At 33.8% G+C, this 25,441-nt stretch overlaps 1 protein-coding gene across 4 annotated transcripts in view; it reads left to right on the plus strand.

Moving 5' to 3' along the window:
• The window catches only part of LOC136035303 (protein transport protein Sec16A-like), a 116,802-nt gene that overhangs the window by 83,374 nt on the left and 7,987 nt on the right, over positions 1-25,441 (plus strand). For 2 of the 4 annotated variants that reach the window (XM_065716997.1, XM_065716998.1), the window contains 7 exons: positions 873-1,075; positions 4,648-4,828; positions 6,710-6,952; positions 13,187-13,365; positions 18,523-18,879; positions 23,616-23,744; positions 23,906-24,065. In XM_065716997.1, the coding sequence (XP_065573069.1) occupies positions 873-1,075; positions 4,648-4,828; positions 6,710-6,952; positions 13,187-13,365; positions 18,523-18,879; positions 23,616-23,744; positions 23,906-24,065 (1,452 nt within the window). The remainder of the gene's footprint in view (positions 1-872; positions 1,076-4,647; positions 4,829-6,709; positions 6,953-13,186; positions 13,366-18,522; positions 18,880-23,615; positions 23,745-23,905; positions 24,066-25,441) is intronic. The other 2 variants (XM_065716999.1, XM_065717000.1) reach the window with 1 other exon arrangement.

Genomic DNA, 25,441 nt, shown 5'->3' on the forward strand with positions numbered 1-25,441 from the left:
CTGGTCATTGATTGCCATGTAGATCATTAATTATCTGTCTATGTTTATGGTAGTAGCCCTTGTAGTTTTGGGTGCCATTTTTATGTCAAAAGTATATTCTAAAAAAAACTCAGTGAAAAAATTGACGCCAGTTGTGATTAACTTATATAATTGAACTTTTCTTAATTGGGTTTCTATTACAATAAACATGAGATATATTTTATTGACTGAGCAACGAGAAGACAGTGTGACATTTAATATTATTTGACATTTATTTGACATATTATTTTAACAGAGCAATGACGAGTCACTATGAAATTTATTATTATTTGACAGTTATTTGACATATTATTTTGACAGAGCAACGAGAAGACAGTGTGACATTTATTGTTACTTGACGCATATTCAACATGTTATTTTGACAGAACAACGAGGAGACAGTGTGATATTTATTATTATTTAACATTTATTCGACATATTATTTTGACAGAGCAATGACGAGTCGCTATGACATTTATTATTATTTGACAGTTATTTGACATATTATTTTGACAGAGCAACGAGGAGACAGTGTGACATTTATTATTACTTGACGTTTATTCAACATTTTATTTTGACAAAGCAACAAGGAGGCAGTGTGACATTTATTATTACTTGATGTTTATTCAACATGTTATTTTGACTGAGCAACGAGGAGACAGTGTGACATTTATTATTATTTGACGTTTATTCGACGTTTGACGTTTATTTATTATTTTGTCAGAGGAACGAGGAAACAGTTTGGCATTTATGATTATTTGACATTTATTCAACATTTAATTTTGACAGAGTAACAAGGGGGCAGTGTGACATTTATTATTATTTGGCATTTATTTGACATATTCTTTTAACAGAGCAACGAGGAGACAGTTATGCTGCACATTTTTGCTACCTAGTTGCAGGAGTGGAGTTTGGAACACCGCGGATGATGCTCATTGGGGCCACAAGGGAGGAAATGCTCAACCCATCTAGGTTGCTAGAATTTATTCAGATGACGGAAATCTATGAATACGCCATGTCACTGGCTTTTCCCAATTACTCGATTAGATTTCTATTTGTAAGAAAACACTTTAATATTTATTTTAGATTTAATAAAAGAATCATTATCTTGGATAATCCTAGGTTTAATTGTAATTATATGTAGGTTAGAGTGATTTTAGGGCAATCGGCTTTGTAATTATAGTAATTATATTTGGTCTTAAGGCTGTTAGCTACATGTTAATCTGTGAAAACAAATGTTGTTTAATATGTTACTTGATTTCTTGAATTCTTTCAAGTATTCCTTTTTTCTTTTTTTAGAAACTAAATGCCCCTTGTTTGGATTGAAAATTTCAAATAGATAATGGAACAAAAATTCCAGAAAATATATAGAAATATTGAAACAGAAATTATGATGAGAGAAAATATTCACAACTCTTGAAAAAAATGTAAAGATTCTATTGAATGGGATTTGATGGGAAGTTGCAAGTTCTATTGTTCCTCTTAAGAGTCTGAAGTGCTTGGAGCACCTCTGCTTTTCGTGCCCTTTTTTGCTAAAAACCATAATCCCCAAAGGTCGTTTGTAAATTTAGATAAACAAGCCCTGTAGTAAGCCTTAATACTATGAATCGCAAATACATGTTGATATTCACTTATTAAAAATTTAGATTACCGTCATCATTTTTTTTCCAAAATTTTTCTGAATTTCAATTTGTGGATCTTATTAGATATCTCAATACACTTCATTTGAAATTGCTTACATTGTACCTGTTACTACCATTAGATACAGCTTGGTCTTGACCTGATAAGTAAATTCTAATGGAATTTTGAGAAACCAAAGTTTTACAAAGATTGTTTGACTCCTTTATAAGGAAAAAGTTGTTTTGATGTAGATTGATAATTTCCATGTCAGTTTGAGGAAACTTGTCTACTAATGCTACATAATTTTTTTTGTTTTTTTTTTTTGGGGGGGGAGGGACTTACAGAAAAAACTGGAGGTTAGTATTATTTTAGTTATATACTGCTGTTTTCTTTTTTTCTTAAATAAAATAGGTTTCGAAACATCCTAGCTTGATGGATATCGACTTAAATGCCACAGTTTGTTGTATTATTACTCTTTTTTTCCCAAAAAAACTTTCTTGACACAAAGTATTTGATGCAAGGTATAATGCCTTTTTATACTTAAATAGGTTATAAATTTTATAACCTGCTATATACGGAATTTGAGTTTCTCGAAAAGATCATTTCTTACAAAAAATATAATAAATATAATTCGTCGGGTTCTTTAGTACAATTTTGGGACCAGGCAAATAGAAAATTAAATCTTTTAGTGAATTTTGAAACGTGAAGTCCCTATAGACAAAACCTCCCATAGAACTAAGGCCTCGAAATGTCACATTATTTCATTTAGCCAAAGACGAAATAAAAAGCAACCGGTAGTGTTTCTGAATGAAGAAGAACAGCAAAGTGTTTCTCGCTTGCGTATGCTTTGTATTTCACATTTTGGGTGAAATTTCATAAAGGTCTCTTTATGTACTATTTAAGATACGTCAAAGGAGACTCTCGAACCTTCGAAGGAGCGCCACATCTTAGTTTTTTTTGGTTTAGTTTAGTTTAATTTTTTTGATGATTTTAGCTTGTTTGTAATTTGTCCCCAACGTTTCTTTTGTTTTTAAATTTGGTGCCAACTACTACCAAAAGCTCCATAACTGCATATAGGGGCTTTTTAAATTAAAAATTAGAATCCCAATATTTCCTGATTTTAAAGATGCGTACGAGGGTGGTCTGAAAAGTTTTCGACCTAACATGGATACAAAAATTTTTCTTTTAGAATATATTTGTATTTTTCTACATAGGCTCTATGTGATTCTATACACTTCTATCGCGATGCTCCCATCGCTTTAATCAAAATATTACTCGGCATTCTCCTCTGCAAAATCATTGTTCGCGAAGGTGATTGCCTTCTCAGTTGACAAAAATCTTTATCCTCCGAGTGCATTTTTTAGCTGAGGGAACAAAAAAAGTCGTTTGAAGCTAGATCTGGTGAATAAGGTGGATGGTCAAGCATCCACCTTATTAAGGTGGTTGCCGTTGCAACTGTTGAGGTGTGAGACGAGGCGTTGTCTTGGTGAAACAGGATTTTCTTCTTCTGCAAATGTGGCCATTTATCCGCAATTTCCGTCTTCAGCTTGTCAAGTAAAGATGCGTAGTACCCTAGGGGAATGGTTTTCTCTTTTTGAAGAAAATTGATTTGGATAACTCCAAGAGTATCCCAAAAACAGTCGCCATCAGTTTCCCAATCGAAAAACAGATTTTGCTTTTTTCGGAGCCGGTCCCCCTTTGTAGTCCACTGTTTTGACTCTATTTTTGTTTCAGGAGTATAGTCGTGTATCCAAGTTTCATCTACAGTAATCAATCGGCGCCATAACTTGGATTTATTGTGCCTAAACTGCGCCAACAAAGCATTGCAAATGTTCATTCGAACACGTTTTTTACCTAACGTTAGCAAACGCGGCACCCAGCGTGTGGACAGCTTTCTCATGCCTAGATCTTGATTTAATATGTGACGAACACGTTCTTTGGACATTTTCATTGCTTCTGCTATTTCTCTCACTTTAATTCGGCGATAGTTTAAGACAACTTGGGGAGTGTTAGAGATTTTTTTGTAGTTACAGTTGTTCGACGTCCCGAACGTTCATCATCTCCCGAGCTCTTACGGAAACGTTTAAATTCAGCTGCCCAAAATTTGACTGTGGTAAATGACGGTGAAGAGTCACCGTACACAGAGTCTAACTCATCTTTGATTTTCTTAGGCCTATTTCTTGTCAAAAAAAAATATTTTAAGACAGCTCGATACTCGATTTTTTCCAATTTCACACAAAGACTCACATCGACTCACTCAAACCGCTGTCAAATAAAAACTACGTTTCCAAAATGGCTGAAACTTTGATGTGCTGCTGTCAAAAGATGCACGACTACATTTCCGCACTTTTATTGACGAGTTCCGCCATCTTCACGTTGAGATCCGAAACTTTTCAGACCTCCCTAGTAGAGTTGGTTACGCATCTGCTTAAGCATTTCTAATAATCAGATTTGATTGTCACTGTCCTCGGTGTTTTAACTGAATAGATGCCAGATGATATAGAAAAGGAAATGGAATACTCTAGTGGGTAAACAGCCACCTTATGTCTAGTTAAGAGGGTGGTAATAAAGAAGCAGACCTAATTAACCGGTTTGCCTGCTTTAAGCCCCTTCAGGCTCATTCACAGTAAAATTTTACTATCACCGAGCTTTAGCTTTTGCTGATTAAAGCAAAACAGAATTCTTCAGCGAACTATAAAATTCTGTGAAAAATCTGATTGGCTGAAATTAGCGCAAGCAAAGTCGTGTTGTTAGTATAATTTCATTGTAATTGGGTCTTTGCTAAATCTCTGTTGTTGCTATCTAAGGAAAAGCGCAATGAAATCCCTGAGACAATTCGTTATGTCTATGTCTCCCGCATACAAGGATTACAGATGAGAATTGTGATAATTGTTCGAAAAAAAGAAAAAACGACACCCTTATATGTCGGTCACGGATCTGATTTCGATCCTTATTCTAGGTTGTCTGTAATTCTACTAGGTTGTCTGTAATTCTGTTATAATTTCGTAGGCATACAAGTTCAAATACACATTGGCTCTTGTCACCCATGGCTTGTACAGTGCGGCTTATAAATACTGTCAAAGTATTTGGAGCTGTTTAAGGACTTCATATACACGAGATGATTTCCAGCTTGCAAGGAATATTTTGGAACTGGGACAAAAACTAATGCTTCTAGATCCAAATACGATTAGTAAGTTGCCATTTAATTTAATGATTAATAATAATTTATTTAATGTAAGTAGTAGTATATTAACTCTTTAACATTGTAACGATTTAACTATTCAAGGATGGACTATGTACTAAAATTGGTACGGGCTAGAAAATGTAAAGTTAATCTTGAGTGTTGTTTTCCAACCAGATTATATCCCTGATGTCTATATACCCAGGAAAATGTTGGAGAAATTCCTACTGTCTCCATCCTGTTGCTGCGCCGGTTGGATCACATGAGGCTCCCCAGTTGTTCCTGCCGTTTTTATTTTTGATTTACTGTAATGTTTTTGTAATTTAATTGTCAAGTTTACTGATTTGCCCTTTATCTTTGATGATTTTGCCTTTTTAATTTTAAGTGTTTGACTTAATGTACTGATTTGAAATTTTTTTTTCTTAGCTTTTATTGACATATAAAGCGAGTTCGGCTCTACAGAGCTTGTGATAGTCTTTTGAAAATAAATATTATCTTATCTTGTCCCAAATTAATTTAGATATTTGACTTGGAAACAAAATTGTTAAAAAAAGTCTATAAAAAAATAAGAGTTATGCATTATGTTTTTTGGTCTGTTCATAAAATATCAAAGGATGGTTCTTAAAAAGAAAAACTTTCTGCGTTTTTGTTATTTTGTCTGTTTAGGGGATCAAATCTTCTAATATTAACTATTGAAAGATGATATCTTGAGAAACTCTCTTAAAATATGGCATTCATCATATGCAAATAATCCTATGGATATATTGTTCGAAGCAGATATAGGCGTGATCTTGCTATGAAGTTTTACAAGCAATGTTTCGCTAGTTTATTAACTATGAATCATTATTTCAAATGAATGTTGTATGATATTATGCTAAATTATAAAATAAAAAATATTTATTTGTTTATTTTGTTCTAAATAATTTACTGAAAATTAATAATAATATTAAAAATTAATAATAAATAATAATAATAATAGTAAAGAAAAAATAAGATTGCATTTCCAAACGCTAAAAAGCCATAATACTATTTCCCCTTTCACATGGAAAAATGAACCCTTTAGACTGAAAATAAACCATGGTGAAGCCATATTTTATGCTATAACTATTCAAGGATAACTGTCCTGACCACTGCACACTCTCATTTTTAGTTTTAGCATGTTTATATATTCCCAGCTAACAAGAAAACAAAGTATTATCCTTTTTTTTCTCCAATTTTTTCCTAAAAGTATTATCTCCAATTTTTAAGTTGATTTTTTTTCCAATTTGTTTACTGTTTTTTTAATCTTAGTTACCTAGAAATTGATTTATAGAATTTTATGGATTCTTCAAATTATTTAATTGCACCTTGACTAAAAGATATAATTGTATATTCTGCTAGTAAGGTCTAACACTACATTGTTTGGACAGAAAAAAAAAAAAAAAAAAAAAAAAAAAAAAAAAAAAAAAAAAAAAAAAAAAAAAAAAAAAAAAAAAAACTAGAGGACAAAACCAATGATGGGAATTTTCAGCCGGTGGAACAATATATGGCTGTGGATAAAACTCGCTCCCAATCTAATGGTTGAATATGCATTTTCTTTGATTCCTTTTATCTGCCTCCTCTCTCTCTTTCTCTCTTTTTCTCTCTTTCTTCCTGTCGCTCTTTTCTCTAGTTCTCTTTCTTACTGTATGTACAGTAAAAAACATATATTTAAATATGTTTGCGTGTGCGTTTATCCCTCTCCAGGAGTTAAGTTTTGTTAGAATTTAGCAAACATTAGACTAAAGTTTAGCACTTAACTGATGAGTTCTATGTTACACTGTCCTAATCGTTCTTTTTTCTTTTTTTCATCTTCTCGTACAATCGAAGATAGAATTGAATTTATAAAGTTAAGCTTGATCATTCTTGTAGATGAAGACGGTCATAGAACTTATCCTGATTGGATTACTGAAGCTTCAGGTATTATTTGGTCTTTTAATGTGCCACAAAATGAGCCCTGCTTGTCAGAAGCTGAGATTAATCAAACTGAGAGTACAATGAGTGCTAGGACGTCAAATCCGATGGAGCCAACTTTATCGAGTTTAGAGCCCATCTCTCCTGTCTTTGATCCGGCTTCTCCAGTGACAGATACTCCTTGGGAAGCCCAAAATACAGGTATTACAGAGTTTTATATATAGAAACGGATCATATCCTCATGCCCAAAAGTAATGGTTGCACCTCCCATTCCCATAAAATGAAAGGAGCCTCTTTATATGGCACTTGGTATTAACCAAGTGACATATAGCGATCGCAAATTGTGTCGGTCGGTCTGTGTGTTGGTCTGTCTGTCCTGGTTTTGCTACTTTAGGCACTTCCAGGAAAGTTAGGACGATGAAATTTGGCAGGAGTAGCAGGGACTGGACCAGATTAAATTATAAATAGTCGTTTTCGCGATTTGACCATCTGGGGGGGGGGAGGTATGGGGGGCCGGTTAATTCGGAAAAAATGAAGTATTTTTAACTTACGAAAGGGTGATGGGATCTTAATGAAATTTGAGGTTTTGAGTGATATCTTGTCTCAGAGCTCTTATTTTAAATCCCGGCCAGATCCGGTGACATTGGGGGGGAGTTGGGGGGAACCTAAAATCTCGGAAAACGCTTTGAGTTGAAGGATTGGGATGAAACTTGGTGGGAAAAATAAGCACAAGTCCTAAATATGTGATTGACATAACTGGAATGGTTCCGCTCTCTTTGGGGAGCTGGGGGGGGGGGGGGGCTAGGGTTAATTCTGAAAATTAGAAAAAATGAGGTATCTTTAACTTACGAAGGAGTGATCGGATTTTAATGAAATTTGATTTTTGGAAAGTTATCGTGTCTCAGAGCTCTTATTTTAAATCCCGACCGGATCCGGTGACATTGGGGGGAGTCCGGGGGGGACCTGAAACCTGGGAAAACGCTTTGAGTGGAGGGATCGGGATGAAACTGGGTGGTAAAAATAATCACAAGTCCTAGATACGTGATTGAAATAACCGGAACGGATTCGCTCTCTTTGGGGGAAGAGGGTTAATTCTGAAAAATTAAAAAAATGAGGTATTTTTAACTTACGAAGGGGTGATCGGATCTTAATGAAATTTGATGTTTAGAAGGAGTTCATGTCTCAAAGCTCTTATCTTAAATCCCGACCGGAACCGGTGAAGGGGAAGTTGGGGGGGCGGAACCTAAAATCTTGAAGAACGCTTAGAGTGGAGGGATCGGGATGAGACTTGATGGGGAAAATAAGCACAAGTCCTAGATACGGGATTGACATAACCGGAACGGATCTGCTCTCTTTGGGGGAGTTGGAGGGGATGGTTAATTCTGAAAAATGACGAAACATGACTTACGAAAGAGTGATCGTATCTTAATGAAATCTCATATTTAGAAGGACCTCGAAACTAAAATCTCTTTCTTTAAATCCCGACCGGATCCAGTGTCATTAGGGGAGGGGGACCGGAAATCTCGGAAAATACTTAAAGCGGAGAGATCAGGATGAAACTTAGTGGAAAGAATAAGTACAAGTCCAAGATAGGTTGCTGACACAACCGGACCGGATCCGCTCTCTTTGCTGGAGTTGGGGGGGGGAGTAATTCGGAAAAACTAGAAAAAATGAGGTATTTGTAATTTACGAACGCGTAATCAGATCTTAATGAAATTTGATATCTAGAAGGATCTTGTGCTTTAAAACTCTCATTTTAAATATCGACATTGAAGGGAGTTGGAGGGGGAAACCGGAATTCTTGGGAAACGTGAAAATCGAGGTATCTTACGAATGGGTGATCGGATCTTAATGAAACTTGATATATAGAAGAATCTTATGTCTCAGATGCTCCATTTTCAATTCGAATCGTATCCGGGGAAATAGAAGGTAGGAGGGGGAAAACAGAAATCTTGGAAACCGGAAATCTTGGAAAACCCTTTGAGTGAAGAGATCGGGATGAAACTTGATGGAAAGAATAAGTACAAGTTATACGTACGAGATTGATATAATTGATACGGTTCCGTTCTCTTTGAGGGAGCTGGGGGTTGTTAATTTGGAAAAATCAGAATAATTGAGGTATTTTTAACTTAAGAACGGGTGACCAGATGTTAATGAAATTTGACGTTTAGAAGGAACTCATGTCTCAGAGCTCTTATTTCAAATCCCGGCCAGATCTTTTGACATTGGGGGGAGTTGGAGGGGGAAATTGGAAATCTTGGAAAACGCTTATAAATTTTGTAGATACGTGATTGACGTAACCGGACTGGATCCGCTCTCTTTGGTGGAGTTAGGTGGTGGGGTTCAGTGCTTTGGCGAGTTTGGTGCATCTGGACGTGCTAGGACGATGAAAATTGGTAGGCGTGTCAGGGAGCTGCCCAAATTGACTTGATAAAGTCGTTTTCCCGATTCGACCATCTGGGGGGCTGAAGGGAGAGGAAATATTAGAAAAATCGAGGTATTTTTAACTTACGAGTGGGTGATCGGATCTTAATGAATTTTAATATTTAGAAGGACCTCGCGATTTATTTTAAATCCCGACCGATATTAAGCCTCTGATTTTCCTTTAGCTCTGATTCTTAGAATTTTGCTAGAGCTCATACCATGTGAGCTCTTGGCTCTTCTGACCTCGTCACAATTGCCATATGAGCTTTTAGCCCTTGTTTACCTTTATTTCTGAGAAAATTTGAAACCTGTTCATAAACTGCGTTGTGCAGGTGATTTATATGGTCCGATGTCATTCCATAGTACCTAAGGTTTTTTCTCTAGCATTTGCACTAAAACTATGTATTCACTCAGTCAGGGTCGCTCCCCCCCCCAGACGACATTGTTTGTAAGGTAAATTCCCATGTGAAAATGTGACGGTTATATATAGGTTGTCTATAACAGAAATTTTCAACGTAGGACTCAGGAGCAAGATTTTAGAAAGCATCTCTATAAAAAATATAATGCACTATGTCCATATTCTTCCCTTTTTGATATTTTGAAAGGAGTCCGACAAGGTGGCCTTACCTCACCTTCTTTATTTAATAACTCTGTTTTAAATGCCCAAGATTCTGTTAATTTTAGTTGTATTCACCGGGGATTTAACTTGTCTTTAATAACTTTTGCAGATGATGTTTTGAATCTAAGCCGTACTTTTAGTGGATGGGAAAATGCGTTTAATCAGCTTTACAATGAATATAAAAATATTGGGCTTTCTTTCAATGTTGAAAAAAACTGCTGTTGTTACTTTCAATTTAAAGAGACAAATGGCCCTATTTTTTTTATCTTTAGCTAATGTTCAAGTCCCCCTTTCTCAGAAATTAGTTTACCTTGGAATGCCTATTGGAAATAATATGAAAGAAACTGTGAAATTGTCCCTTGAAAATTGAAGAAAAAACTGAGAATTGCTTATGCTTCAATTGTATCTAATATTAAACACATTGATAAATTAAATCTTGCGAAAATCTATAATAGCCTAGTTGTATCTCATCGCCTTTCTCTTTGTCCGGTTTGGCAGTTTTTTAGTGAACCTCAGAAACCATCTGTTCGTAGAGTATATTTTCGTTATGCTAAATTCCTTCTCAGTTACCCTCCTTGGACTAGAAATAGTTACTTAATGAACAAATTCCGCCTAGTTTCTCCTACATCTATTATTGATAAAAGGCTTCATGATTTTCGTTCTTCTATGTCGAAAGTGTCTCACCCATGGTCAGCATTACTTATTTAATTGTTTGTTTGTGTTGATTTGTATTTATTTGTAGCTTTTTTTTTATTTTATTTTTCTCTTATTACTCCATCTTAAGGGCGTTCCGCCCTCTTTTTTGTAGATGGGTTATAAATAAATTGATTGATTGATTGATATAAAAGTATTTGTTGTAGTCTTGTAGCCCCTTAAAGTGGATTTAAAGATTATTTTATAACATCCAAAGGGGAGAGAGTCTGAAAAGGTTCCAGAAAAAATCGGGAGAATCAGATTGATCTTGTGACAAAACTGATTTTATGTAAATAGTTTAAAATGGTAAAGAGTGTGAAACAAAGTGGGAAGCCTTTTAGAAAATACCGATCCATCAAGGTTGATTTTATGTAATGTGAAAAAGGGTAGAGAGCCTGGAGCAAAGTGGGGAGCCTTCTAGGAAACGATGGTTCGTAAAAAGTTAATTTTTGCAAAGAGTGGAAAATGGTTGAGAGCCTAGAACAAAGTGTGGAGCCTTCTAGAAAATTTTGCTCCGTGAAAAGTTGATTTCATGTAAAGAATGGAAAACGGAAGAGAGCCTGGAACAAAGTGTGGAGCCTTCTGGAAAATTTGCTCCGTGAAAAGCTGATTTCATGTAAAGAATGGAAAACGGAAGAGAACCTGGAACAAAGTGTGGAGCCTTCTGGAAAATTTTGCTCCGTGAAAAGTTGATTTCATGTAAAAAATGGAAAACGGCGGAAAGCATGAAACAAAGTGTGGAACCTCTTAGAAAATTTTGCTCCGTGAAAAGTTGATTTCATGTAAAGAATAGAAAACGGAAGAGAGCCTGGAACAAAGTGTGGAGCCTTCTAGAAAATTTTGCTCCGTGAAAAGTTGATTTCATGTAAAGAATGGAAAACGGAAGAGAGCCTAGAACAAAGTGTGGAGCCTTCTAGAAAATTTTGCTCCGTGAAAAGTTGATTTCATGTAAATAATGGAAAACGTAAGAGAGCCTGGAACAAAGTGTGGAGCCTTCTGGAAAATTTTGCTCCGTGAAAAGTTGATTTCATGTAAAAAATGGAAAACGGCAGAAAGCATGAAACAAAGTGTGGAACCTCTTAGAAAATTTTGCTCCGTGAAAAGTTGATCTCATGTAAAGAATGGAAAACGGTAGAGAGCCTGGAACAAAGTGTGGAGCCTTCTAGAAAATTTTGCTCCGTGAAAAGTTGATTTCATGTAAAGAATGGAAAACGGAAGAGAGCCTAGAACAAAGTGTGGAGCCTTCTAGAAAATTTTGCTCCGTGAAAAGTTGATTTCATGTAAAGAATGGAAAATGGAAGAGAGCCTGGAACAAAGTGTGGAGCCTTCTGGAAAATTTTGCGCCGTGAAAAGTTGATTTCATGTAAAAAATGGAAAACGGCAGAAAGCATGAAACAAAGTGTGGAACCTCTTAGAAAATTTTGCTCCGTGAAAAGTTGATCTCATGTAAAGAATGGAAAACGGTAGAGAGCCTGGAACAAGACTCTCTAGAACATCCTTCTAGAAAACGTTGATCCGTGAAAAATTGATTTCATGTAAAGAATGAAAAACGGTAGAGAGTCGGGAACAAGACTTTCTAGAACAGCCTTCTAGAAAATGTTAATTCGTGAAAAGTTGATTTTTTGTAAAGAACGGGAAATGGTAGAGAGCCTGGAGAAAAGTGTGGAGCCTTCTAGAAAATGTTTATCCATGAAAAGTTCATTTCATGTAAAGAATAACAAATGGTAGACAGCCCGGAGCAAAGTTTGGAGCCTTCTAGAAAATGTTTCTCCATGAAGAGTTGATTTCATGTGAAGAATGAAAAATGGTTGAGAGCCTGGAACAAAGTGTCAAGTTTCTAAGTTTTATAATGGGACCAAAAAAAATTTTCTTCGTCTTTATCAAATTATTTATCTTCAGTCTCATCGGTGAGGCGGCAAATTTGGGAATATTAAAATCCTTTGTACAGAACTTGTCATTTTTAGCATCTTTTAAAAGTCGATTAAATAAACTCGTTACTTTTCATTTTCTCACCTTCTCTCATTTGCTCTCTCCCTCTTCTATCTTTGGGCAAGTTTTAAGCTATGTGGATTATATTTTAATTATATTTATGTAATCGATTATATAAAACGGTATTTTAATCTTTCAAGTATTTTAAAGATATTTTTAAGTTAATGAATGATTTATTTATAACCAGTCATAGAAAAAGAAAACGATTTATAGACAGAATACAGCACAATCTAATATACTAAAGGAAACTAAACAAATAAAACTTCTTAGAAAATGTGTGTAGACAAAAAATCTACTTTCCACTGTGGCCGTTTCCTGCTGCAGGATATAGCTCCTTTCGCGTGATAGTTTAGTGTTGAAATTCACAATACTTGTCGCAATGGTAGTACATGGATCAGTTATATTACTTAGACACAAACGAGTTTTGGGTCCAGGGTGAGTGGCGAAGGAGATATTTTGCAAAAGGGTAGTAGCTCGATCTAATAAGCTTAATGTCTGTACGAGTAATGATTTTCCAAAACGGTGTGACTAACGACATGTGTGCAGAGCAATAGTAATGAGCAATCTTTCAGGAATTAGACAGTCAAGTCGCAGCTTTACCAAGTCTTAATTTTTACCGAAATCTGTGGAATTCTTCGTTAATAATTTAAGCTTTTTTGTAATAAAAATTTATGTAGTTTGTCGGTTTACTGTTTTTCTTTCATGTTTAGTTCCGTTTTCTTCGCTGACTGAACATCCAAACGTAGAGCTGAATTCTCCATATGCCGATGAGATTGGATTTTCATCTTTTAATGCTCAAGCCTCTACTAGCAGTTATCCACCTCCTCAAGAAACATCTACCCCCAATCCAGACATGGGAGCAACCCCAGTTCAACCAGTTTTGGAAGCTGTAAGTGGACTTCTAAAGCTCGTTTTCTAAAATTGTTTCTTTTGCATCGGACTAAAAGTAATCAGATCATTATAGTTTGAGTTACAGATGAGACTGACGGAATTTTACTAAGATATGGGTGTTGATGAGCTTGGAATGTAGGTTTTCTTAGGAATGCCAAATTTAGGTTGGCCAAGTTTATAAAGAAAAATAAAAATGAGGGGTTTTCATGTCATTTTGAATTTATATTTGAATTTCTGGAATAGAAGACAATAATCAAACAGTTCGTGGTAACGAACTGTAGTAAGGAGCGACCCGGCTCAATAGAAACCAAAACTCTAAAAAATGGAATTTTGATACCAATAGCTACATCAAAAGAATCGCATTTTAATGCTGATTTTAAATATATAAGTTTCATCAAGTTTAGTCTTACGCACCAAAAGTTACGAGCCTGAGAAAATTTTTGTGATTTTAGAAAATAGGGGGAAACACCCCCTAAAAGTCATAGAATCTTAACTAAAATTACACCATCAGATTCAGCGTATCAGAGAACCCTACTGTAAAAGTTTCAAGCTCCTATCTACAAAAATGTGGAATTTTGTATTTTTTGCCAGAAGGCAGATCACGGATGCGTGTTTGTTTGTTTTTTTTTTTTTTTTTTTTTTTTTTTTTTCTCCAGGGGTGATCGTATCGATCCAGTCGTCCTAGAATGTTGCGAGAGGGCTCATTCTAACGGAAATGAAAAGTTCTAGTGCCCTTTTTAAGTGACCAAAAAAATTGGAGGGCACCTAGGCCCCCTCCCACGCTAATTATTTTCCCAAAGTCAACGGATCAAAATTCTGAGATAGCCATTTTATTCAGCATAGTCGAAAAACCTTATAACTATGTCTTTGGGGACGACTTACTCCTCCACAGTCCCCGTGGGAGGGGCTACAAGTTACAAACTTTGACCAGTGCTTACATATAGTAATGGTTATTGGGAAGTGTACAGGGGTTTTCAGGAGAATTTTTTGGTTGGGGGGAGGGGTTGAAAAGAGGGGGATATACTGGGGAACTTTCCATCGAGGAATTTGTCATGGGGGAAGAAAATTTCCATGAAGGGAGTGCAGGATTTACTAGCATTATTTTAAAAAAATAACAATGAAAAAATAAATATGAAAAAGGTTTTTTCAGCTGGAAGTAAGGAGCAGCATCAAAACTTAAAACGAACAGAAATTATTACCCATATGAGGGGCTCACCTCCTCCTAATACCTCGCTCTTTACGCTAAAGTGTTTTTAGTAATGTCAACTATTTATTCTACGGCTTTGGTGATTCAGGAGTCATTCTTAATGAATTGGGCCAAAATTTAAGATTTACTGTAAAGAGAGAGGCACTGACGAGGGGGCGAACCCTCTCATATGTGTAATAAAGACATGAGAATACAAAATTCTTTACGTAAGCTAGTTTATAAGTTACGTATATCTTTTACTAATAAAAAGATTCGTAAAAAATTAAAAGTTCTAGTTGCCTTTTTATTAACCAAAAAATTGGAGGGCAACTAGGCTTCCTCCCCCGCTCTTTTTTTCTCAAAATCATTCGATCAAAATTATGAGAAAGCCATTTAGCCCCCCCCCAAAAAAAAATATGCGAATTTCGTTATAATTATTTCTCCGCGGAGAGCCAAAATCAAAACATGCATTGATTCAAAAACGTTCAGAAATTAAATAATAAAAAACAAGTTTTTTCAACTGAAAGTAAGGAGCGACATTAAAACTTAAAACGAGCAGAAATTACTTCGTATATGAAAGGGGCTGCTTCCTCATCAACGCCGCGCTCTTTACGCTAAAGTTTTTTACTGTTTTAAAAAGAAGAGTTTTAAAAAAGGATGTAAATATTTGGTCTTCTTATGATTCATGTAATGCATCTTTATACCACCCGACGGATACAGAAAAATCAATATTTTTTCAAAATTTGACTACCACCCCTTTATAAGGTATAACTGGTATAGCGTCAGGACTAAAACCAAGCACGTAAAATGTACCGGGTTCTCAAAACAGAATGTCATGGCTATAATCTGTTCTTTTAAGGATATTTATTAATGTATATACACCCTTGGTGTCTCGCAATTTTTGAGTCGTATATTTAATTTTATCTGGGTCGATGTAGGTACCGTACTTTCTACAAATTTAATATTTAAGATGTATATATGGACAGTTGTTTCGTTCATTCACCCCCCCCCCTTTCTGTCCTCACAGTAAATTAAATCATTCTTGGGAGAACTTCCTTCCTTAAATATGAAAATCTCCACCTAAAAAATAGTACTTTTTCCCCATCTACTGTTTATCGTAATCATATATATAAACGGAAAATTTTAAGCAAGAGCAATGTATGGTTTCGTCTTTTTAATCCATACTTTTAAATTAGTGTTGATAATTTTAATTATATTAAATCATTTTATTAAATGACTTAAAATGAGAATTATGTATAAATATTGCTCGTATATATGTGCATAAACACTATAAAATGTAATATATTATAACCAAAGATATTCTGTTTATGTGTATTGTATTCTTGTTTATTTCATATTATTTATAATTATCAATAATATATGACATATCAAATTAATATCAAGAATATAATGTAAATGTTGTATATATATATATATATATATATATATATATATATATATATATATATATATATATATATATATATATATATATATATATATATATCTTCTATATATATAAAAATAAGTTGTCTGTCTGTGGATGGATGGATGGATGTGTCAGGTGACGTCACCTGAAAAAACTGGATTAGGTGACGTCAAAACTGAAAAAACTAAAAAAAGGCAAAAACTACAAAAAAAAACTAAAAACTAATAAAAAAAATAAAAAAGCTAAAAAACTAAAAAAACTATAAAGGTAAAAACCAATAAAAAACTAAAAAAAAACTGAAAAAACTAAAAAAAGGCAAAAACTACAAAAAAAACTAAAAACTAATAAAAAAAGTAAAAAAGCTAAAAAACTAAAAAAACTAAAAAAACTAAAAAAAGGTAAAAAACTAAAAAAAATAAAAAATAAAAAAAAACTAAAAAAAAGGAAAAAACTGAAAAATAAGCTAAAATAAAGGTAAAAACCAATAAAAAACTAAAAAAAAAGGAAAAAACTAATAAATGACGACACTCAAAGAGAAAGCGACCAGGACAAAAGGAATGTTCGATTAGCAATCAACAAAGCACCGGGACACAGGGAGTATAAATGACGACCAGGACATAAGTAAAAAAAAAAAACTATCTATATATATAAAAACTAAAAAAAATAAAAAATAAAAAAAAACTAAAAAAAAGGAAAAAACTGAAAAATAAGCTAAAATAAAGGTAAAAACCAATAAAAAACTAAAAAAAAAAGGAAAAAACTAATAAATGACGACACTCAAAGAGAAAGCGACCAGGACAAAAGGAATGTTCGATTAGCAATCAACAAAGCACCGGGACACAGGGAGTATAAATGACGACCAGGACATAAGTAAAAAAAAAAAACTATCTATATATATAAAAATAAGTTGTTTGTGGATCTGTGGATCGTGGATCAGGTGACGTCACCTGAAAAAACTGGATCAGGTGACGTCAAAACTGAAAAAACTAAAAAAAGGCAAAAACTACAAAAAAAACTAAAAACTAATAAAAAAAATAAAAAAGCTAAAAAACTAAAAAAACTAAAAAAAGGCAAAAACTACAAAAAAAACTAAAAACTAATAAAAAAGCTAAAAAACTAAAAAAACTAAAAAAAAGGCAAAAACTACAAAAAAACTAAAAACTAATAAAAAAAATAAAAAAGCTAAAAAACTAAAAAAACTAAAAAAAGGTAAAAAACTAAAAAATAAATAACGACCGGGACACAGGGACACAACTACAACGGGGACACCGGGGGAAACAGGGGGATATAAATGACGACCGGGACAAAAAAACTAAAAAGAAATAAAAACTAAAAACTAATAAAAAAAACTAAAAAATCTAAAAATCTAAATAAGCTAAAAAAGAAAAAAAAAGGAAAAAAATAAAGGAGAAAAACAAAACTAAAAAACGAATGTATATACAGACCGGGACACCGGGATACAAATGATGACCGGGACCCGGGACACAGGGAATATAAATGACGACCGGGACACAGGGACACAACTACAACGGGGACACCGGGGGAAACAGGGGGATAACCTGACAATCTATTTATATGCAAAGACAATGGGACAGCAAAGAATGTTGTATATTCGCAAGTTTTACGTAGTTAAAACCATATATATATATATATCTATATTCACAGGTGGGACATAGGGACACAACTACAATGGCGCGTAACTATTATGGCGCGTAACGACTTACGCGCGCGGGGGGGCTTGGGGGGGGGCGCGAAGCGCCCCCACCAACTAGGTGTTGGGGTGGCGCGAAGCGCCACCCCAACAGCTAGTATATATATATATATATATATTTATATGAATTGTCATCTTAATCCATAATATAGGATTAAATCATACGCTCTACATTTTTTTTTGTTACATTCTTTGTTTCAGGGATGTTGTCTTTAATACATGTTTTGTTTCTTTCGGTTGTTTCATTCATCAATTTTGGAATTTTAAAGAATTTGTTTTTTTTTTACTGTAGAAAATTCAAAATTACGCTCATTTTAAATTGTTTCTTTCACCAATGTATTAATGCTTCAGAGTGCTATCTTCTGCTGTACAGAATTCAAAATGGTACCCATTTTGAAGTCTATTAATATAAACATGCAATTTTTAATAGAGTCTATGATCTGATCCATTTTGCGATATCGCTCAATGATAAAAACAGTTTCGCTGTGCCAACAGGTTTTGAGTCAGGTGCAAAATAATTGGCTTTGGATTTTGCTCTATACAATGAATACGTCTGCAGTATACCTAGATATATCCTTTTTGATTTACTTTTTTAAACATATTATTTATCATTGCTTTATGTGCAACTTAGTACCTTCGAACTTGAACGTTTCGAACTATATTTTTTGGGGGGGGGGGATAAGTATGACCACCCTACAGTTGAACTTATTTTGTCCCTTGGTTGGATATCAAATGCTTACAGCAGCCAACTATGTTCCCTCTCTTCAGTTTCTAATTATGAATGTGGATAATTGAAGTCACGACAATTCATAGATTTTTATTATACAAGCCACAGTTACGAAATAGACGCGGTAATGCGAAACAACCGATGAGCATCCAAAATAAACCACCAGTGAAGACGATTAAAGACATAATTAAATCTGAAACAGATCTGGAAGAGGAATTCCTTGGATATTTGAGCAAAACCAGCCATTCGTTTGTTAAAAACAATTATAATGTTGGCAAAACTGAAAAATCGGTCATTTTTAATGGTACATATCCAATTGATTTGCCAATCACAAGTAGAAGTAGGCAACCGAGGACTTTCCCAATTGACGAACCTTTTAGCAGGAACAGCCTAGAAGATATTCCGGAAAGGGAGAAGGCAGTGGTGGAAGAGGAATCTAACTCTTGTTTACCTCCTGAGGTATGCAAAGTTATAGTGAAGCTTACTGTTTGTATGTTGGCTCTGTTCTCTTCTTTTTTATTTTGTTTTTGCATGATGTATTTTAATAAAACTTGAACTTTGCTCTTTGAATTTTTGCTAGGCCTTTTTTTATTTTTATTTAATCGTAATTATGCTTGATTATAGATTAATAACTTCTGAAAAAAGGGGATGATGCTTTACTACTTCTATTTTAGACTTATCCCAGTGTTAAGCCACTTGAGGTTGACATAGTGGCAAAAATTATCAAAGATGTTGAGTTATTTTAAATCTCATCTCAAACTAATTCATAAAGTCTAACCTTTCTCTGTTTTCTATACTGTGGCAGATGTCGGAAGCAGGGAGGGACCCCCCCCCCCCATTTCGCCTTATGATGTCGTATTCCCCACCGTTTTATTTCTACAAATCTGTTGAGCAACAAAAAAAGTTATCCAGCGAATACATTCAAGCCTGCGGATGTATTGAAATAAAAACGAATACGTGGTCCTGACCCAAAAAGATTTCAATACCCAGAATCTATTGAGTGAAAGAGAAATAAATAAACGGAAGATTGTTACTACTCTAGGTAGACCCTCTTCCCCAAAACTTAGGCCTGGTCCTATTAATGTCCCCCTTTGTACGGTATTTATTACACGATTTTGGTTGTACGAGCTTTGTCACTCAAGAGAACATGCAAAAGCCGCATCATTACTATATTGTATCATGAATTTCTTTCACTATGATATACAATGAAAAGGCTTTTTAGAACTATATATCACTTGCATGTTTTATCTTAATATAGTAAATCTCTAGCTGTTACTAGTCTTTTCTAGTTCTCGCGAGTTCCTAGTTTATGCCAAGTTCTCTGTTGCATCTCTGCTTTTATCTGCCTGTTCCTGTATTTGATTTGTGTTAGTTCATTGGAAACTTAAGTGAGATCTTGATGTTTTAGCTTTCAGGATAAAATCATGAGAGGGTACCTAATTATTGAATAATAAAAAGAAGAATGGGTGGGAAACTGACGGCACAAATGGAAATAAATTTTTATTACTTAGCTGCAGGGTCGTATCTGAGGGGGGGGGGGATACAAAATGATTTATTTTTTGGGGGGGGTACAAATTTATTAAAAAAACACCAAAAATTTATCTATGTTCATTTTTGTTGTGTTTTTACGAGTCAGACAAACATTTCGGGGGGTGGGGGTCAAACCCTCTCTCCCTGGATACGGCCTTGATTGGTTGTTTGTGTTTTTAGGTTGTTGTTTTTTCTCGAAGCATAAAAATTGGAGTTAGTTGACCTTATTCCTGTACAGCAAAACTATTCTCAATCTGTCCTATCCTAAATACTAAAAATTTCTATCCAAATAAGATCTATTCTATCTCAAGTAGCCGTGATAAATAGCTTTACTAAAAGTTTCATCACCAAAAGTAAACTTTATTGAATGTCTTATTAACGCTTAGGAAGTTAATTAGGTCAAATGAATCTTTGTTAATAGACTTTAATAACTCATTACGATTGATTTCAAATTATAGATAAAACCAAATGTATCTCAGTTAGGTAATATAGACAGTTTCGCCAGAATGCGGACTACCAAAAAATCAGATTTTTAAAATTTGTTCAGTCCAATCTCAAATCATTTGTTCTTCCCTGGAAGTTTGGCTACAGAAGCATTGAATGCTGGGGTCATACTGATTTAATTGCTATAGATATTTTTCATTGTTGGCCATAGTGAGGTTTTCGCTTCATGTTGAGATGATTTGTTTCACTTTCGCCACTTTTCTTTCTTTTTTACTTATATATTGACAGTGCCCAGGCTAAATATGATATTTTACGACTTCCCCTGTATCTCCTTTGTCTCACTGGGGTGCAGTTACGAGGCTTTCTTAGGGTATCCTGATAGGGAAGTTATGTACTTTACTTTTGACGGGAACTAGACGTTGATCTGCCTCGCCCAGCATTCAAATAGATGTTTCTTAGGAATTTAATTGACCAACAAAGCCCCAGCTTGCTGGCACCCTCTACGTATTCGTCTAACTCTCAGTAATGGTTGCTTTTCCATCTCTCCGCTGCGATGAGGCCACACAGTAGAATTTCTAAGATAGGGACGGAAATTCTACCTATATATATAGTTGCTAGGTTGCTATATAATATATTGCAACCATCTTTTAAGGCAACATGTCAGCGAGACTCCTATGTTGGCATATACTTCTGCCTATGTGGGCATATCTAAATGGTATCACTTCTTTCCTGCATCCAGGGCCCATTCTATGCAAAATATTTGTTCAGCAGGATTGTTATCACCAATGACAATAACTTGTCCTACAGTCTATAAACGGCTATATGCAAATCATACTTTGTCAAGCGCTGTTATAATGCCCAATCGCTCAAAAAACTCTAGGATTATGTCATGCATTTATCTGAATATGAGAAGTCTCCTCCAGCTGAATTCAGAAATGAGTGCATCTTTAAAAAAATATGGGACCATAGAAATCATCCTGTGCATTAATCTCTCTACTGCTGCAATCCAATCTTTCCACTTCAGTGATATAACAAAAATATATGGAACAAAAATGCTACCTGAATAATAATTAATTAATAACAATTCTCAGTTAAAATTAATTTAATATCAAATATTGGTTAAATTAACTAAAAATTAATAAGTTGGGGATTAATTCATTTAAAAATTAAATTTAATAATTAAAAATTTAATTTCCATTTATATGTTACATAATGTGAATTAAATGAAAATCCAATATTTTAAGCAGAGGTTGAATAAGAGAAAGAAAGAGGGTACACCTTTAAAAAAAATATTGGGCCGTGGGTGTCGTGCCACAATCTTTCACACGCCACAATCATATCTTTCTGCTTTAGTGATGAAAAAAAATACGTGAAACGGAACATAGCTTTGTGCAACGCTGTTTCTCTTAAATAATAATTTGTATTAATTAACTGTAATTTAAATTAAAATTGATTGTATATTAGATGGTAATTAAATTAACCCAAGGATGAATTAAGCATAGAATAATTATTAAAAAAATAAATGGATTAATTAAAAATGGATTTAAATTGGCAATTTATATTATTTGATTTAAATTAAAATTTAATTGTTTGATAAAGAGAGATGGAAAGAGCAGTTGTTTCAAAAATATGGGACCATGGGTGTCATCCTGTGGTTCAATCTCTCATATGCTAAAATCCAGTCTCTTCACTTCAGCAAGGAAAAAAAACACGTATTACATAAGATGGCCTTAGTACAGCACCATTTACCTTAAATAATAATTTATCGTAATTGTAACGAATTTAAATTTAAATTAAAATTAATTGGATTTTTTAAATTAAGTTGACTAAAAATGATTTAATAATTGATTAGTTCATTCAAAGTATCAAATTGATTAATTAAAAATTGATTGAAATTTGTATTTTATATCATTTAAATTAAATTAAAATTTAATTGTTTTAAAAAGAGAAAGAGAGTAGCTGTTTCAAAAATATGAGACAACGGGTATAGCATCATTTATCTTAAATAATAATTTATTGTAATTGTATCGAATTTCAATTTTAAATTAAAATTAATTGGATGTTAAACATTACGTAAGAAAAAACACTTCAGTAAGAAAAAAGTATGTATAATATAAGATGCCTTAGTACAGTATCTCCTACCTTAAATAATAATTTATTGTAATTTTAATGAATTTTGATTTTAAATTAAAATCAATTGGATGTCAACCATTAATTAAGTTAACTAAAGATGATTTAATCATTGATTTGTTTACTAAAAAATTATATTGATCAATCAAAACATAATTCAATTGATGTTTTTAATTAACTAAAAATTTAAAGTTTCAAAGCTTTGAAGTAGAAGCTGCGAATTGATTTTAGTAATTTTAAGACAATCTTAAAAAATTGCATTCTGTGAATCACATGTAATATGTTTTACGCTATCAATCTTAAAGCACTTTGTGGTGTATATTCCCCCTAAAAAAGTGACATTGCACCAAGTCTCTAGCTTGCACTAAAAGGACAGAATACTATGATTATTGGATTGGCTAGTCTCAGATTCGTCCATTCACTGAGCCAGAATTATAATATCACTTAGAATTTTTGCTCGAGAAGGATCTAAATTTGTATTAAAAATAAAAAAATTGTCTATACTCGGCAATTTTCAATGAGTATTTAATGCACTTTCAATCTATAAAGCATGTAAACCAAATTTCAAAAATGTAATTAAGTAGATTTAAAGAGCTGAATTTAAGCTATGCAATGAAAGTGAAATTTTTGTCTTTGGTTTATATATTAAAACCAGAGAAAAGTAGAAAAATTAAATACTAAACATTTCAGTGAGAATGACCTTAAATATCTCGCATGTAAGGCAAATCCGTTTATTTTAAATTTTTTTTACTGACAGAATGGTCTATAAAAATCCTCTCCTCGATTTTTATATTTTCAGTTTAAAATAGATGGCCAAGGTATGATCTGGCAATTTACTAAAATTAGATTGTTGTCAATCAATATATATTTTAACTGCGTAGATTATAATTGGCTCAAATTCCATCGTTCAGAAACTATTGTGTGCTAAAACCTCCTTCTTAGTGCCGTTTCATATTTACAAGAAATTTTTGTTTTTGTACAAATAAAAAATTGTTTAAAGAAGGTATTAGTGACTTTATTCTCGACTGACGGAAAACTTTCCAGTTTTATTGTAGAATAAAACATATGACATCCTATTTGTTGCTTTTCAGACGCCCAGTGCAAAGAGTGGTCCAGAAGAACAGACCGACAAAGCAAGTGGTCTATTTTCGAAATTCACATCTATATTTGGAGGAAAAAAGGTTCCACAAGCCATTTTACCTGACGATAAGAAGCAGAAGGTTTGTTCTCTCTCTCTCTCTCTCTCTCTCTCTCTCTCTCTCTCTCTCTCTCTCTCTCTCTCTCTCTCTCTCTCTCTCTCTCTCTCTCTCTCTCTCTCTCTCTCCTTATTTAAATCTCTTTTTTTTCTTCCTCTGGTTATTACAAACATATGTATTTTTAGTATGTGTATGATGAAGCCAAGAAGAAGTGGGTAAACCTTGAAAACCCAGATGAGGAGACGGAAACCCGAGCTCCTCCACCTCGCTCAACTTTTGCGGGTCAACCCATGGCTGCTCAGTCTGTAAGTAAGAACCCAACTGCATCTGGAGCTGCTTTGAGAAGTGAGTCTGTTCATAGTTATTTATATAAGAAAAAACTTAGCATATCTCATCAAGTTCTAATATAAATGAATAAGTAAACCTTAGAATGAGTAGAACTTAAACTGACTATACAGATCAAGCATAAACGAACAAAAAATCTATCACTATTGAAGAATTAAGAAAACCCAGCCGAACGAAAAATTAAAAAAAAAACAGTCCTAGCAAACAAATATACAGCAGGTACTAATTTAAACGAATAAAAAAATCTTAAAACGAGTAAAATTTAAATTAATTATGCAAATCAAGCTTAAAACGTACAAAAATCACATAAATATAAGATATAGACTTATATTTATGCGGATCTTAAGTTTAGCATGGCCTTTACTTTTTTTAAATCTTCTCTCTCGAAAAGTTTTTTTTAATTTGTGTTCGTTTTTCATTGCCAAAGTTCCAAGTTTTTCAAAATTCCCTATTTCATTTTTTTTTTCAACGTCATATTTTCATCAAAGTATCAAAGCTAGTATCCAAGTACCAATAACAAAGTGTCAAAATATCAAAGTAAATAAAGTTGAAAGTAACCATAAATAACTTGCATAACATACATGTCTTTCCCCCGTAAATCAGTAAAGCGGAGTATCGAAGTAAACAAAATATCCAAGTAACAATAAGCAACTTACATAATTCACACTCTTTTCTGGGCTGGGAGAGCCGGTCAACCCCAAAAGCATAGTTATTTGGTCTTTGGATTATTTTGTACAAAATGACTATGTCACATTGTTTGACTGGATAACTTTGAGAAAAGGGGGGTGGGGGTGTTCTGATTGTCCTTTGATTAATTGTGATTCTTAAAAAACAACTAGAAGTTTAAATTTGCAATTGAATGAGCCCCTTCAAAAGTTAATACAACGACCCATTCCACAAAAACTTTATATATGAACAATGGGTAACTTAAAAAAGTTACAAACCTTTCCCCGGGAACTATGGAGAATTTTTCAATCGCCTAACTAATAGTTATTTTGATTTTATGACTGTCTTGAACCAAACGGCTATTTCAAAATTTAGTTGGGTTTATATGGGGAAAAAATTGTGAGGGCAGGGGTGGCTACCCTCTGATCAATTTTGACTTGTCAAAAGAGCAAAAGAAATTTCCATTTCCAATCGAAAAAGCCTTCTCCAGAGTTTATACGACCATGCCTTTCATAAAAACTTTACATCTTAGCAATATGTAACTAGTATAATTTATGGCCCTTTCCCTGAGGGATGTACGGGTTAAAACCCAGAACCATAGTTGTTTGACATTTCGACTATTTGGAACAGAATGGGTAGTTCATCCGATACATTTGGGGAAAAGAAGCCGTGGGGGGAGGTCCTAGTTAACCTCATGTCTCGTCTGACTC

The sequence above is a fragment of the Artemia franciscana genome, chromosome 14 (assembly GCF_032884065.1).
Source record: "Artemia franciscana chromosome 14, ASM3288406v1, whole genome shotgun sequence".
NCBI classification, from domain to species: Eukaryota; Metazoa; Arthropoda; class Branchiopoda; order Anostraca; family Artemiidae; genus Artemia; species Artemia franciscana.